This window comes from Anomalospiza imberbis, chromosome 18 (genome assembly GCF_031753505.1).
Source record: "Anomalospiza imberbis isolate Cuckoo-Finch-1a 21T00152 chromosome 18, ASM3175350v1, whole genome shotgun sequence".
Lineage (NCBI taxonomy): Eukaryota > Metazoa > Chordata > Aves > Passeriformes > Viduidae > Anomalospiza > Anomalospiza imberbis.
The window spans coordinates 11,843,337-11,860,796 of record NC_089698.1 but is presented as its reverse complement, the minus strand read 5'-3'; the positions used below and the strand labels follow the sequence as shown (position 1 = coordinate 11,860,796).

The window sequence follows — 17,460 nt, the reverse complement described above, 5'->3', positions numbered from 1 at the left end:
TTTCTAGGCCTCTCATTCAAACCAGCTAATTCTGAAATAGAAATTAAGTTTTCCATTAAATGTGATTAGGTGGGATTGACAGCTGGAAGTGTTTTGCTTGAAAGCAGACTAAAACATTGTGTCCAAATATACTGAAATTACAGTGCTCTAGTAAATTAAATGAAGCTATAGAGTGAATTTTTTACACATACAATATTAGTTTTTTTTAATACTAACTAGGAAGAAAGGTAGTCTCATACCCATGAACCCAGGATTTTTAGAGCTAAAAAGGCAACTGATACGATCAAAGAGGGAGGATTTGCTGATGTTCTTAATCTCACATGCATGCTTTATCCAGAACATGAAAATCACCTGAGAGTTCAACATAGCTTTGTGTAACTATAAGACTCTTTTCCAAAACAAGGATTGAATAAAAAAAATTGAGGGGCACAGAAGGCTTGATACAAGAAAACTGTAAATCTGTTTGCTTGGTTTGCTCTGGGTTTGGGTGCCTGGTGTTTTCCCATTTCTCCCCCTCCCTGTGGTTGTAGGCAGAGTTGTCTTCTGCTTTGTTTGTGTCATCTCTGATGCTTGTGGGGAGGGGAGAAGTGGAGGGAAACAAAGCTAAAGTATTAAATCCCAATATTGTTTATTTCAGTATGCACCTGTAGATTTTTGTTTGTTTGTTGTGTTTTAAATTTGTTGTGTTGGCTTTTTCTTGTTTTTCTTTCAATGTCCTGTGTCTTAGTTTAAAAGACAGGTGTCTGCTCAGGAAGGCAGGAGCCTCCCCTGAAATGGAAAATGCAAACCCCCTCCCTCTGAATTATTATAATTTTGAAATCAAGGGGCTCTCAGGCAAAGATATGCGAATAGGAATAACATTTCTTTACTAGGAAAATGAAAAATACAAATGCAATAGTACAAACAAAAAAAAACCCAAAAAAAAAAAACCAAAAACGAAAAAAAAAAAAAAAAACCCAAAAAAAAACCCTGACAGAGTCAGAAGATGCCCTGGCAGCCTGTGGGTCAGGGAGGTGGCAGCAGTCCCATCCCATGGTGGCTCAGCCCTCCTGCAGCGCCAGCTGTGCTTCTGCTGGAGCAGGGATCCTGGACAAGGGTGGAGTTTTCCTCTGAAGCTCCAGGGCTGCTGGAGATGGGCCTGGGCTTCCTCTGGGAATGCAGGGGGGAAGAAAGCTGCTCCTCTGGGAATGCAGTGGGCAAAGGCTGCTGTGGTGTTGCCAAAGTCAGATTGTATCCAGGTAGGAATGCTTGGCTCCTCCCCTGGGCAGAGCCTCTCCCCATGGGATGATGGAATTTTCTCAGCCATGCAGGGACACTCACTGGCCATGAACAGAAGATAATTAATAATTAATGGCCCATGAACAGCAGAGATCTCCTGGAGGGAGGATTGGCTGTGGGAGAGATAAAGAAAAAACTGCCCCAAGAACAGCAGAGAACTGCCCCAGCTCTGACAGATGGGGAGAGAACACACACCCCCAGGCACAGCTTTCAACCTGAGACAGTCCTGGCTCTTGTTTTTAGAGTGCTGTGAGCTTTTGGCAGCTAACTTCATTTCTGCTCTCTTGCTGTGGCACAGGAAGTACTTGCGTGATGCCGATCGCCAGGTTCTGGCCCAGCAAGCCTTTGTGCTCACAGTGAAGGTGCTGGAGGACACGCTCAACGATCTCACACAGGTGAGGCAGCAGTGCACTTCATGGCTGGAATTTAGCAATTAGCTTTTGCAGTGTTCACTCATTCTTTAGATTTCCTGAGATTGAAGGGTTGCATTTCTAAGCACCTACTTCTAATACCTTTCGTTTATATGCCACTACACAGAAAATTTTCTTCCAGCATTGTTGATTTCTTGTTTTTGAATTTCAGTAACAAATACAGTTTGCAGTAAGGATTGGAAGATTGCAGTAATTTGGTCTCACTGTCCCTTAAACTTCAAATAATGGTAGATACATGTAGTGTTCAAGATCTCCATTTTCAGGCGGGGTCTGTAGGAAATTCCCTTTTAAAATGAACTAAGATTCTTCTTGCAAAACAAACCCAGATAGCTTGGTGTTACATGCCTAGACCCTTTTCACTGCTAGTCCTTGACATCACCACACTCATTATTATGTATAATTGTAATCTAGATTTAGTTTTTAAACGTCATACAGAAGCTAATCAGTTCCCAGGTTAAGGGATCTGGATATTGGAACTTTACTTGGTAAATACATTCAAGGAAGAACTTGTTCCTAAGTTAGCAGACTGTAGGTTTAACAAATTAAATGAAAACATTGGCAAGATCACTGGAACTCTGTATATTAAATGGTTTGTTCATAAATCTGGATGTGAGAGTTGTATCATTATCAATTTTTGAAAGAAAATATGATGTTCTGAGGTTTTCTACCTTTGGAACATCACCAAAGTAAAGGTACAAAACGTAAAATACTATAGCAGGGTTTTGCCGGCTTCTTGATCTATAAACAAGCAGGTTATGTAAGAACAACAAAAGGAAAGATTCTTAAAGTTGAGCTTGATCTGCAGCTGCCAAAATAAACAGATTTGGTTTTGATTTCAATATGTTAGAAGTAAAAATTGTGCTTGGATTTAATTTAGTTGGGTCCCTTAGCATGGACTGAAGTAGTGAGGGAAAATAAACGTTGTGGCTTCGGGTCAGCCTGAGCTGTTGACACTTCTCTGTGGTGTTTTCACTTACTAAAATTCTTCTAATTGTAAGATTTGTGGCCTGGATTAATTAATACCGAGGAACAAAAAAGAATGAGCACAGAATGAATGCATTTTCTTCAGCAGAAGCAGTAATGAAAGGTACTGGTCAATATTCTTGATAGACACAGCTGTGCTCAAATGCTTTCTGATTTCTATGATAACTGAGAAGAATGAATTCTTTTATTAAGGTTTCAGAAGATCAGGGTTCCAAGCCTTCTAGCCTTGCTTCAGGAAGGATGACAACAGACGTGTCCAATAAAACGAGTGCTGAAGAGGGGAAAGATGTCCTTCCCAAAAAGGCAGTCTTATCAGATGGAGCAGTACATAGTACTGAAAATGGAGTGAAGGAAGTCACCCAGGGACAAAACCCCAATGCTATGGACATATTGGAACAAGAGGACAGGAGTGACAAGGAGATTAAAGAGCTTCCTGGCCCTGGTTCAGTTGAGCCTATGGATCTTGATGGCTATTCCAATGACCCTGAAAAAATTGATTCTTCATGTAGACGCAGCGAGCCGGAGCGGCTGCAGCCCGGCAGGAGCTCCAAGGACAGGGCTCCCGAGAGCAGGACTCCAGAACTTTCCTTGGAGGAGCTCAGTATCAGCTCAAAACACCAGCAGCAGGCAGCTAAAGCAGTACCTACAGAAGAACCTGTCCAGAGGTCGAGCAGGAAGAGGAAATTACTTGAGGATGTGGAGTCTGGAAAAACACTTCTGCTCGATGCTTATCGAGTGTGGCAGCAAGGTCAGAAAGTTATGGCCTATGACCTGGGCAAAATTGAGAAGATCATGTCTGAAACATACATGCTGATTAAACAGGTATTGTATGATTAATTGTCATTTGTCTGTGTGGCCTCAGACATGGTTTTAGGATCTAACAGGAACTGCTAAACCAAGCTATATCTGTTTGAAACCTGGGGAGTTAAATACCTCCCAGTGAACCATTCTCTTGACAAGGCCATTGCTGGGGATAGGGAGTAGCACTCTCCATGTTTTGAAACTAAATTTCTGAAATTAGTTAAGAGCTGTAGTACCACTTACATGGTGTTTGCTCAGCTAAGTGTTCATTTGAATGGAGAGAGCTGAGTATTTATCTTTGGGTACGTGCTCCTGAAATTCAGCATTTTGCTGTAGAACTGCTGCTTCCATGCTCTACATCCCCATTTCATCTCAATTTAATTAGATTTATAGATGAGCTAAGTAATTATGACTTCATTAGTTGTGGTTCTGTGTTCAGGTGGATGAAGAAGCAGCACTTGAACAGGCAGTCAAGTTTTGCCAGGTGCATATGGGAGCATCAGCACAGAAACAGGTAAGCTCTGAAGCCTTTGAGTGCTGCTGACAAGCTTTTATGAGTCTGTACGGGCAAATCTGTTGCTGAGTGTCTTTAGCACCTAGAAATGCCTACTTTTCTTGTATTGGTGTCATCTAAGATAAGCTGGGCTACATTAGTACGAAGATTACCCCTTTATTAGTGTCAGTGCTACTGTTTATGTCAGGCTTGCAGGATAGTTTTCATGCCCAAAAGCTTTTGGGGAAACCCCAAACAATCTTCAAATTGAAATATTTATGGCATACTACAATTTCCCTAATGTCCACATCATAGCCCAGCATTTCATGGATGGTAATTACTTCTCTCTGCTCCCTAAGGGCTCCAACATCATCAGCTCTTGCCTTGCTGGCATTGCACTCTTCTCCAGAGATACCAGATAGATTTTCTTTACTCTGTTAAAAACAAACTGTTACTCAGTTTCTTTTTAGCTTGTAGTTTACCCAGCAAACAATTATAAGAGCTTTAAAGGGATCATTATTTATCAGTCCTTAATGTGATATCAAGGCCAAGAAGAAAACGGCATGAATGAGGTATTTATTGGTGTTCATTTTGCAGCCCCAAAGTATTTACTAGATTTGTATTTTCCATCATTTTTGTTCAGTTAAAATGTGCTTTTGTATAGTGCATCTCGTAGCAGAGTAATAGGAGAGGATGTAAGAGGAAAGGTTGGTTTTTCTCTTTATTAGGTTTTCATGGAAGTAACTTTCTCCAATTTGTGCCCCTCAGGAAGTCAGTAACATTGTTCCATTGAACTATAGAAATGAACAGAAATGTCAAGAGGTGTTTAGCAGAAGTGTTGGCTTGCTTGTAGTCTGCTTTTTCAGGTTTTAAATTTTTAATAAATAAATTAATGTTAGCTTAGCATGGTAAGCCTTTTTCAGTTTATTTTGGGGGAAAATAGACATCATCACACTGTGATTTATGACTTTAAAAGAAAAAGAATTTGCTAGAAAGCTTCTTTAAAAAGTAATGTTACTGTTGCTTTTTTGGATGTGTTCACCTTTTTAAAAAACACTCAGCAAATTCTCCTTTATCAACCCAATTCCTTGCTGGGCTTTCTTGAAGGTTCTGGGAATGTCACTGCTATTCCAGTTCTTCCAGCAGAGTCACTGGGTACTCAGGCATGTGGCAAAACATGAGAGTGGTGAAAAACCTGCACACAAACTACTCTTGAGAGTAGACACAATAGGTGAGCTAGTATTTAACAGCACTGGAAGCAATAAGATTTCCTGTTAAATCACTTGAAATAAAACATGCCCCTTCACATGCTGCACTTGGAAGCTTTCCCTTTTAGGAAGCAGTCCCAGCTAACGAGGTTATTACATCCTGCAGTCTCATTTTGGTCTGCTTCTAGCAGGATCTTGCAAGCTGTGTGAAGCTGCTCCTGCAGCACTGTGAATTAGTGTGGAGACACAGGAATAGCCACTCTTGTAGACATCTGTCTGTTTTCAGCAGACTGAATCCTGTTTTATTTAAAATTGGCAAGTATTTGCCTTCTGTAAGCAAATGATGTCATGTACAGAGCTGCTGCAGCCGGGGAAAATGCTTTGTTCCTGGATGGTTTGAGTGGGTTTGCAGGGCCTGTGGTTCTTCAGTCACATAGCCCAAGAAATTGACAGTTAAAAAAAAAACCAAAAAAACCCACAAAATCCACCTTGATACACGTCTTTCTCAGCTGGCTGTTGTATTTTAAAGTTGCAGGCATTATATGTTTCTTTATGAAAGTTTTCACTTGCTACTAAAATTAGGCATTACTTAAATTCTGGCTTTTCAGCTTTCTTCCAGACCAGTCAGAGTTTCTAACCTAAATATTTAAATATTTAGCAACTGTGTTAAAACCTCCTTCTCTGCCTCTGCAGGCCCAAGCAGGAAACAACAGAGCAATCAGTGAGAGGAACTGGGCCAAGTGGGTCCTTACACTTGTGAGCAGATCTAATCTTTTTAATGGCTTGGCAATGCTGTGACCCTTTGACTTGGTTTCAGAAATCCTCTCTAGTGCTTATGAGTGATGCACTGCTAACATGTTTTGAGCCAATGAGAGGCACATCACCTACAAAGTCAGCTAAAAACATGGCAAGTGGCTGAGAAAGGTTGGCTTCCAGCTTTGAAGAAGGCAGAAAAAGTCAGTGGTACAAAACCTTGCCATGGTAAGTTCCAGTGCTCCAGGAGGACTGGAGAAATTGGAGTGTTTTCCATTGGGAGATTCCAGTGATTGATATAAAACTGTGTTCTGTGTAAGTTGCTGGGACATTTCTTTCAGTATTCAATATTAATATTTTTTTAGTGATATATTAATCAACTTCAGCACATTTTGCTTCACAATTTACAGAGTAGTGATGCAACATTTTCAAGTGCTGATATTAATGCTGTTGTGGAGAAAGGTGTGGCCAAAAGTAATTCCTCCAGTTTTTGTCCTTTTCCCTTTAAATTCTTAAGTGTGACTAAGACTTATTCTTAAATGTGAATACACCTATCAAATGGGCTGAAATCCAGTGGTGGTCACTGGATCTTTAGCAGTCAAGTAACTAAAGGTACACTGGAGATTAATTGACTTTCTGAGCAAGCAGCATTTTGAAGATCTCTTGTTCTTTTCTTTGATTTTTCTGTCTGAGAATGTTATCTACAAGATTTGCAGACATCCTGAAAGCAGTCATCTCAGTTGCTCTGAGTTATATTTTTAGTCCTTGCCAACTGTGATTTTCATATGAAATTAATGGTCCCTGGAAATGGAGTCCTTGTGGAGGGAGGATGAAAGATTGAGGCAGACTAGTTTGATTTTGAAGTAGCATTGTACTTAAATATCTGGTCCTGAGGACCAAGGAGGGGAATGTTGGCAGAAAGCAGTGCTAAGGATTCTAGATAATTAGAGAATTCCTAATAAGCCTTTCCACTGACTGCCTAAAATTGCTCTTAGGAAATTCTTCATTTTATGCTGTTGAGGACATACTGACATGGGAAAGTTATTGCAGTACAAGCTAAGGATGAAGCTTTGTATTGCACAGAATATTCTATAAATGCACTTGGAGATAGTTTAAGAACCCATCTGTCTTCTGTTTTCCTGCAATCTGAAAAGGTATTTTTATTACTGGGGACTTAATATTGCATTCCTTAATACTAAAAGTACACCTTTCACCAGTGTTGAAAGTCAAGACAGTTAAAACTCTGTGGTTGTGTGTTGGGGTCTAGTGTATCGCTAATCCCGAGAACTGAATTTCTATAAAACAAATACTTTAAAAAATTGTAAAAATCAGCATTGCACACAGGGCTGGATTTAACATCTATAAAAATACAAGAGTGTTCACAGGCAAAGTTCCAAAATGCCACTGAGTCTCTGGTCCTGTGTTGTGACCCCTGAGAATTTGGGACTCTGTGTAGAAAGCCCTGGTAACGGGTAGTGTTGTAGGAGCTGAAATTTCTATTGGCTCTTCAAGGTACAGTGTATCATCCAAATGTCATGAGAAGGGGCTATTTCAACATTGCTGAGTTATTTCAGACTCACTGCTGCCTTAGCCAAAAAATCCTTGCTCTGGGACCAACTCCATCCCTGAAGTGTCAGGGAGAGAAAGGAAATTTTCAACTGCTCTTTCCTGCTCCATCTGCCAGGCCTTGAGCTCTCCCTGCTTGGCTGTGGCTGCCCAAATCCTCCCTTTCACCTCTGCTTCACTCACCTCCTCCTCAGGAGCACCTTACCCATGGCCACCTTCTCCCCCTGGCTGATGCCAAACTCCAGGTGCTTTCCCCATTTCCCTGTCTCAACCTGCAGTGAAAACACATCAGCAGATTTCACTGTCAGCTCTAATTAAAACTGATGCTTCATGAAGCTACCACCAGAATCAAAACAATGAATTTTATTATAAACACAATCAAGTTATGCAAATGAGCTGTTCAGGCTCCTGGCAGGCTGCCAGGGTGATCCCTGATTTTATAAAGTTGTGCTGCTGTAATAGAAGAGTGTTGTTTTATACAAAAGTGCTGTAATACGAAGGTGCTGCTTCAGGGCTCTTCCTGCCCTTCTCTAGCTCCAGAACAGGTAACTGGGGTCTTGTTTTCTCCTTCCCCCGGGGTTTACCCCGTCCCAGGGATGCTGATCAGTGGTCTGAATCCACAGCCTCGTACTGAAGAATTTGCTGGGGTCATTGGTGGGTTTGATCTGTGAGGGCTGTGCTGAAACCACCCTCAAGAAGCTCAGATGGACTCTGGAGCCTGGGTCTGGTGATGGGGCCTTAGAGTGAATGTGATATTTCACTTGGAACAGGAAAACATTTTCTGCTGGGAGTGAAGCTAGAGGGCACTCCCATGGATTTTTCCCCTTCTGCTGTGGAATGCAGTCAGCACTGCAGTGACATGGGCTCTCAGGCATTTTTCTTCAAGGAGAAAACTTGAGAGTGACTTGTTTGAACTGCCTTGGGTGTCTAGAGCGTTTTCTTCTCGAATTCTCACATTAAAAAAAAACCCACAAAGCAACAAACCACCAAGCTGTTCTCTTCAGGAAACAGCTAAAAGCCTTCTGTAAAGGCACTTTGCTGGGAATGGGAGGAGATTAGGAGAATATTAAATAATTAGAAAATAATCATCTTCTACCTCATGTGTTTTCTCCCCCTTTTTGTTCCACCCACATGCTGCTAATTTTCATCTTTTCTTCCTGCACATCAAGACGTCAGAGACTGCTTACAGAAAAAGTTGTTTTTCCTGAGTTGTCTGTATGCTTTATTAATGCAGCAAGGATGACAAGAAAGGAGGGGGAAGGAGGAGGTGGGGATGGGGGGGACAAAAGGACGAGCTCTTTCATGGTCTCCTACCAAAGGGTGACCATTTTGTTCACTGTTGCATTTGCCAGTTGCCATGGCATCCCCCTCTCACTCTATCCTGGAGGTGTATTCTTGATATAATTAACAGCTCTCCTCCTTCTGTCTCCTGCAGAAAGCAATCATTAAGTGAACATGAAGGAAAGAAAAGACACCTTTTATCTTTTACTTTGTATATTAATGTTTTCCATCCTGCTACCTGGTCTCTCTTGGTCCAATAATGATGTTTTTGTGTATGGAAGTGTTGCTGGAATATGGCTGCCTATGCAGAGCAGGACATTGAGCCCCTGCTTGCATTTGTGTTAATGGGGGATTTAATTAGGCTAGAGTTCAATCTTATGTTTGTAAACCTTTGTTGTTTTCTATATATGAAGTGGTCTTGGGAAATACAAGGTTCTTCAGAATCCTGATCATTGGATAATTCTGTATTTCTGATGCACCTAGAAGAAAACTTCCAAATGAGATTTCTTTCAAATGCTGCTGTAGAGAGATTGAGGGGGAGCAAAAAAAGAATGGATAGGCATAGTTTAATTAAAACACAATCTTGAGCAGGAGTTGGAGTGGTAGTGCTGTGGAATGTGGCCAGCAGATTGTTCAGGCTGTTTGTGTGACAGCTTCCAGGCTTTGTGGGGATGTTCTGGTGTCCTTCTAAAAAGGAACACCTTTGTGTGAGGTGGGTTCTGACTTCAGTCCCACTAGAGTGCTCAACTCAGGCATGGGAGTAATTGAAAAAAGGGAAAAAAAAAATCACCAGAAAATGTTATGTAACAGTTGCAGTTCCAGCATCTTTCATTAGGAAACTTTTGTTGGGAAAGCTGTCACTTTCCCTTTCTGGAACATTTGGTTGTTAATTTTTCCCACAGCCACAGAGCAGTGAGCCCTCCCAAAAGCAGCAGTGGGAAGGTTGCTGGAGGATTTCTTTGTTTTTCAAAATGTGTTTTGAAAAAAAGTAAGTATGGCAAAAACAGACCCTTGGTTAGGTTCTCTGGTTTATGACTTCACAGGCTACAAATTTAAATTTTTCTCCTGTTTTATCTTAATGCTGGATTTCTTTTAGCTGCTGCTGAAGTGCCTCACTGGGAAACTGTAGGGAGCTATTTTTTCCAGTAACATCTGTGAAAAAATTCTGCACTTTTGCTGATAATTTTAATTTTTGCTGATAATTTTATTGGTGGAGGGCTGTCCCAGTGCTGGATTTCCAGCATTTTCCTTACTTGTTTTTACCTTAGCTTTCAACATGGGAAGGGTTTGTCCATCACCTCTGTGAAGCTGAATGAACTTCTTGAGGAGCATGCTGAAATAGTCAAGATTCTAACAAACAAAGAGACTGATTTTTGTAACCTAAGTCAGAAATAGTCACAATTCACACAGGCATCCACCTTAGTTATTCATTTACATTGCAGCTTTTTACATGGTTCAAATTGAAAAACAGTTTTTGCTAAGATTTTTTAAGAGAATTAAGGTAGTGGGGTCTTTATGGAGCCAGTAGATCATCCATGGCACCTCATTTGGATATTAATAATAAACCTTAAATATTTATTTTATTCACTTTGATATAGTAGTCAATACAAAAGCAGTACTGCATACCCTTCAGTAGCTCATGGGTTTTTTTTTTAAATTCAGAAAGAAGTCCAGTCTTGACTAGAGGAACCTGTAATTACAATGAAAGACAGGAAGGAATCAGACGAAAGAGTTTTTACCTCAAGTCAGTTATATTCACATGTTCTTTAAGTAACACTAAATGTAAGAAAATATTCATTTCTTCTTAGTGACTAAAGGCACTGTGTGATAGTGGTGGTAACAGAGGCACTGAGGATGGTGAGATGGATTGGAGAGGGGGAAAAGGAGAAATTCTGAGTCAGAACTGGCTGAGTTTTGGCTTAGTACCACAGCAAAGCAAAAACTAAAAAATAATCTTCTGATGAAAAACCACATAAAACACTGGTGAAGGTTTGTCACTGCCTCTCCATTTCCTACTGTCTGTCTGTGGAAAACAATCTTTATTGTGCCTTACTGGTGGTTTAGCAGTAGAGATGGATGAACAAAAGGCTTCTGGTAAATCCAAGACTGCTGGAGTGAGTTTTTCTGGGTTTATTTCTCAGCTGGGTGTTATGGGGTCCTGTGTTTTCCTGGAAATCTGCAGGATGATGAAATGTGGCCCCAAAAGTCCTGAGCAGTGTAGTTAGTGACATTCCCTGAGCTGCCTTTGGTGAGTAGCATCACTTACTGAGCAGAGGTGCTGGAATTCTTGCCCCTGCACTAAACCCAAAATCTTTTAAAGAACATGTGCCTCACTGTGGTGCTCATTTTGGCTTTGTGCTTACAGCTTTTGGATGGTCTTCAGTTCCTGAGTGCAGTAAAACCACACAAAGCAGGTTTAAATCCATTTTCTTAAGGCTCTGTGAGTTGCAGAGTGCACAGTAACCAACAATGGGTTTTTTAGTGCTTGGCTCTGATTTTAAAGAGAGCTTTCTCCCTTTTCTTCCTCTCCCACCCCCTTTTTTGAAAAAAAAAGTCAGTGTGAGATTTTTTTTTTTTTGTTTCTCCTCCCAAAGTCTTTGTTTCATTGAGTTGAAAAGAACATGTCTGTTTACAGCAGCCTGAGACAACTCTTCACCAGGTCACATCTGAAAAATTCCCTTTAAAGTATAAGCACAGTAATCATGGTGTTGCTTTCTTTTGTATAAGGCTGCACTTTTTGATTACACATTAGAATTTTTGGTCGTGGTTTTCCTGAATCAGAAACATCACATTTGTTTCAGCTTTATTATCTTTTGTCGATAAAATGTTTCAATTCTCTGGAAAAAGAGCTGGGATACTTCATCCTGGTGAGGAGAAGAATAATGGAGGATAAGGTTATGGAATTGTGGTCTTCAGCAGAAAGGAAGGGACCAGAATAGAGGCACCATTTAAAGTTGCAGCAAGAGAAATTTGGATGAAATGATTGGAAACAAATGTTCACTGGGAAGGTGGTAAAACACTAGAAAGGGGCCTGGAGAGGCTGCTGAATCTCCTTCCTTGGCAGTATTGGGACTGGGCTGGCCCTGGGCCCCAGTAAACTGCTGGAACTGGGAAGTCAGCTCTGCTTCGAGCGGGGAGCTGGACTAGAGACCTCCAGAGGTCCCTTCCAGCAGCAATTATTCCATGGGCCTGCACTCTCTCTAATAATTTTTTATCTGAATACCATCCAAATACTGCTGAGTTACTTTCCAAATGTCCTCTTTCTGGCTCTGCAAATAGCTGTGCATTTTTGTAGAAATCTGAGGTGCAGATCCATTTTTAACTTCTGTGTACCTAAGTAATACCTTCGTGTGTTTCTCCAGAAAAAAAAAAAAAATTGGATACAATACAAGCACAGAAATGTCAGGTTCTACATCACCCATTATGCAAGTTAATGAAGTGCATGGGTGTGAAGGGCTTTCCCTTTAAGTCACAGCTGAAAACATTTCCTCAAGTGATCTCACTTCTAGCTGAAGGCTTTCTTCTGCAGGCTGATTTCCCTCAGGTTTGTGTGATCCCATTTGTGTGTCGAGACCTTTAGTTTTGGAACTGATGCTTTAAGCATCAGAAACTTGCTGCTTTCAGAGGCAGAATAGACCTTTTTTTGATCCAGTGTGGTAATTGTTGTGAATATAGCTGCTGTATTTTTTTTTTTTGTGTACACATAGAATCTGGCAGGTTTTAATTGTATGCTTTTTAGAGATTGATTAATCAAGTTCAGGAACTTCAAAAATACATTCTGCCAATTATTTTTTTTAATGTACTTGTGTGCTCTCTACCTTTGAATTTTAAGTATGCATTTTCTCCACCTGAAAGTTCCTCTGGTCTCTCAGTGAAATTCTACTGACTTTTATGGCTTTGTAATAAATCTTTGGTCATCTAGGACATTAGAGTCCAGTTTGATTTTACACTTGACAGCTGAATCCTGTTTCTGTTTCAGACGTTCATACTCTTATCACCATGGTTAAAATGAGGGGTTTTTCCTTGGTAGAGGTATGAGGCAAGCAATTAAACATCTGAGAATTCTATCTAACTGCATCTTTTATGGTCCAATAAATCTCCATTAAATGAAGACTGTAAAGAGTATAAAATAAATGCTTTCTGTGGCCTTACAAGCAAGAATACTTTATTTGATTACTGATAAAAGTTGTAGAGAAGATATTCATTTTATGGGTACTTTTATTCCATTCTTTGGTGAATTTATGTCCCACTTCTACCTTCTGTCTGTATAATAAATGACACTGCATTCAATTTTTAGCACTGGCTTTGGAGAAGAGCACAGCTCGTGGTGCCTCTCCCCCTTGTGCACAGGCAGCAGATCTTCCTGAGCCTGGTTCAAGTGGACCTCAGTGTTACTCAGTTCTGCAGTTGTCAGGAATTTATGATATGGACTTATGCTCATCTCTTATTTCACAAGCGAATACATTTTTCTATTTTCTCCATTTCTTCTCACATCATTCACTAGGAATTATTTCTTGTGATAATTTGCAAAGTCTCTTAAAGCAGTGCAGATCTGTTTTTTCAGGTCAAGCACTTGTCAGCGTATTTTTAAATGAAAGAAATATGTTTCTGTTTACAGGAGATTGTAACTCATGCTTAATTACAGAGTTCAGGGAAGTATCTTGCGTTGTGAGGGATGTGTTAAATTAAACTTTGTAAATGTGAATAAGCGTTCAAGTGCTAGTTTGAGAAACAGACCATAAAGAACAGAAAAATAATCCATAAAGGAGAAAAGATTTCTTTAGAATAGTGATTGAGTCATTGTTCTATTATATTCTCTTTAAGGAGCGTGTTTTCTGTCCATGAAATGTGCTGCTTGCAGGAGTCACAGAGTTAGTGACACACAGAGCTTTTCTCACTGCTGCCCCTTGTCTGTGCAGTCCACAGGAGAAGCACCCACAACGCCAAAGCACCCGAAGGACAACCGGGAGAGCTTCTTCCCAGTAGCACCAGCCACACTGCATCCCACCCCGGTGAATCCAGACACTGTGACTCCTGAAAACCTCCTGAGACTGAACGATCTGCATTCCAAATCCAAACCAGCCTCTTCCTCTTCATCCTCCTCCCCGTCGGCATCGTCGGTGCCGCCCTCGCAGGAGAGCCAGCGGGACCCGGAGCCGCCCCGGAGCCAGGGCACGGAGCCTGCCCCCAGCATGGGGGATGCTGCTCGTGGTGAGTCTCAGCCAGGGAGAACCTTCTGGCCCCCTCTGATCGGTTTCCACGTGCTGAGCTAGTGCCTGAGCTCTGATTCTGTCCCGTTTTCTCATCACTACACCACGTTCAAAAGGCTGCACAGATTTTTGACTTGGTCCTGAAGTGGGTGCTTCTGTATAATCTATACATACTTTAATTTATAGCATAGATTAAAGGAGTGACCACTCCGTGTAACTTGGATGTGAAATCATGAAATAGCAGCCTGAAAATAGTAATCTCTCTTAGAGAATTGAAGTCTCTAGCAGCATTAAAATGAAAATTATTTTGTTTTCTTCAATGAGTTGAGGATGCAGTTCTTTTACCATTTAAAAAGATTTAAGTTATTTTAAAGTGATTACAATTAAAATAAACTGGTGAGCAGCCTACATCTGTCTTAGAAGTGCTTGATTAACATAATTAGCTGTGCAGCTCTCACTGCCCAGCATATGCGAGTGTGGAGATACATAACACTGATGAACAAGATTCTGCATGGTCTAGAAAGTTAGCTTATCATCACTATTATGTTTCACATTTCAGAAAAGAAGCATCTGACAGGACCAGAATGTTGGAATGTGTTATTTATAACCCTGGTGTGGTTATGTGCCAGGTTAGAGCACAGGAAAGGATTGAAGAAACCAAACAAATGTTATTTATTCTATAGCATGATTGTGTGATTTGTTGATGACTGTATGATGTAATTGGTCCTATACAGTTTTCTAGATGAGGAAAGAATAAATGAGAATGCTGTCATTTGCTTTAGTGCTGTCATGGCAGGCTGGCTCGTTAGCAGCTGAAAGATCTCTGTGCTGGGCAATACTGATCCACTCTGGGGAGTGAAGTAAGATTAGACCCAATTTCAGACTTGCCTTGGGTGTCCAAAGGAGTTGTTGGCAATATTTGTGGGACACTGTGCATGTTAAGGTGGCAGAGCACCTGCCATAAGCTATACTTTCTTGCAACTTTAGCAGAAGCCCTGTCTGAAAAAGCATCTGCTGCTGCCTGTGCTCACTCCATCTGTTTACAAGCCTGGGCCCAGCACTACTCACAAAATGCTTTAGAGAAGTCATGGGAGCCCAGATCAAGTTATGAATGAACCACATATAGAACAGGGGTTGTGGAAAATGATGCATGAAGATAGTGTCCAGATTTGTGGAAGCAGTGTCCAGATTTGTGAGACAGGATATTTTCTTTGTTTGGAATTGTGACTTTGTAAAGTTTTTTGCCTTTATACTTCTGGTATGTCATTTCTTTCCTTATGTAAGCAGCCTTGTTATTTGAATGCACATAGTCTGCATCCATCAGCAGTGAAGAGCAAGTCAGGGAGAAATAGGTTTTCCCAATTTGCTAATCTCTGAGTGCAGAACAAAACTGAAATTTAACATCTAGTATCAGCAGTTGTATTGTCTGATTTTCCTCTTTCACAATTCCAGGGAGAGATTGTCTTAGGAAGGGAAAAGAGAAAAGTGGAATGATGAGGAAGGAATGGCTTAGTCTGTGTGTAAATTGCATTTGTTACTGTCCTTGGGAAGCAAAAGAATGGAGCTGCCTGGTGTCATAAGATGTCTTGTCTGGCTTGTTCAGCAGGGAGTAATTTGGGTTTGTGCCTAGACAACAGGGGAGGAAAAACTGAATCCTCTGAAGCTGTTATGGACTTACTAAGGAGACTGGTGTAGGAATGACAATGCTGATAAGAACTCATGCATTCTTCTGGTTTTCAAACAGAATTCAGGAGCATTTCTGATGTGCTTTCCTCTCCGCAGTTCCCCAGGCCACATCGCAGTGATTGGAACATTTATTTTAATCTTTTGACTTTCTGGGCTTTGTTAAGGTTGTAGAGTTAGATATTGTTCATTCTTCTTTGATGTTTCCTATGCATCATTTTGGCTGAGGGAGATGGAAGGGTTAGCTGCCAGAATTACACCCCTGAAACTGAAAATCAAGAGGCTCTCTCTCCAAAGCTCAGTGCTGAATGCATGAGTTGTATCTGGCTCTCAGCCCTACCTGACAGGTCATTTCTCTAGCTGAGAGAGACACCAATTACTGCTGTGTCCTTTCTTCCTCTTTTCTTTTCATTCCCCTACCTCTGCATCTACCTTCTCTAAAAAAAAATTAGTTGTAATTCTTTTACAGCCCTTTTTCATCTACCTTCCATTAGTAAAAACTCCTCCCATTTTTAGAGTAAACCGTTTTCAACTTTTTTGTCTCATTTCCTGTACCTACTTGCTCATGTGTAAGTATTACACATCAGAGAGTATTAGCTGCTCTCATTTGCTCTGATTTCACTCAGGAAAAGGATTTGTTTTTCCAAGCATTGTTGCTGCTATGCCACTCATTTCTGATGTAAATGTTTTCCTGGGATTTTGTCTAGTGCATGACTAACTGGTACAGAGCACAGCTGATGGAGTCCAGCAGCAGAGGGATGATGGTGGCAGTTTCAGCAAGACACCTTCCTACATTTGGGTATAAATGTGCCTGGGACTCTTAGCCTTCCTAGCTCAGCCTCACATTTCTCTGGGGAAGCTAAAATAGGACAATTAAGGTAAACTCCCTCCAGCCTGTCACACTCTTCCAATATTATATGCTTCTAAATTGCTGAAAAATCTTGACATTTTCTTCTTGGCTGTCCTTATTGCAATAATGATTTTTATGAGGAATGAACAGGAAAACATTCATATTTGAGTTCTGATACCAAGAGAAGGTTTTTATACCTAGAATTATTTAAAATTCTGTGTTTTGCTTAAAGCCAGCTATTTACCAAGTTGGAATATAAAATCCAAGTAGAAGAGTCCCCAGTATTAATTTTTTGTCCATTTAAGGCCTAAGCAGTTCAATATGAAAGCAAGGTCATGATAAAGCTGTCCAAACTTAGAAATTCAAAGCTAGGGAAGACAATTCTTTGTGTTGTGCAGGGAAGTGGCACTCCATAAGCCACAGGAATATCCTGCTGTAATTTCAGATGTTTGTGAAATGGGCACAACAGGGGAAGTAGAGGTGTAAATATAGTTCAGCCTGTAGAACTCTGAGAGTTTCAGAAGCACAAGAAATGAATACAAGTGAGGACAGTTGCATGGAAAGATGAGCAGACTATTACACAGTGTGTGCAGGCAGCTGCAGACTCCTTGAAAGGCAAATGTTCCAAGTAAAGAGGGTTTTGAAGTGGGAAGTCCTAAGAATTCAGTAACACTCAGTAGTGCTGGAATGTGACATTTCACCCTGCAGGATAACTGGGTGCTGGAGTCATAGGAGACCTTTTAGGTGTAAGGAGCATCTTTTCCCAGAAGTCTGCAACTCAGTTTATTTTAGCAGCTGATGCATGACTTTAGGTTGATAGTGGGTTCTCAGAAACTGAGGAGACTGAGTGTTTTCCTAAGACATCACTACAGAGAATGTAAACCATCATTTTACATTGACAGCATCTCTTGTCCTAAAATAG

The 17,460-nt window shown here is 40.8% G+C and overlaps 1 protein-coding gene across 3 annotated transcripts in view; it reads left to right on the top strand.

Annotated features, from left to right (window-relative positions):
* CABIN1 (calcineurin binding protein 1) overlaps nt 1–17,460 on the top strand; it is a 109,824-nt gene that overhangs the window by 80,628 nt on the left and 11,736 nt on the right. For all 3 annotated transcript variants that reach the window (XM_068209097.1, XM_068209095.1, XM_068209096.1), the window contains exons 32-35: nt 1,577–1,673; nt 2,886–3,515; nt 3,934–4,008; nt 13,715–14,006. In XM_068209097.1, coding sequence (XP_068065198.1) covers nt 1,577–1,673; nt 2,886–3,515; nt 3,934–4,008; nt 13,715–14,006 — 1,094 coding nt within the window. The remainder of the gene's footprint in view (nt 1–1,576; nt 1,674–2,885; nt 3,516–3,933; nt 4,009–13,714; nt 14,007–17,460) is intronic.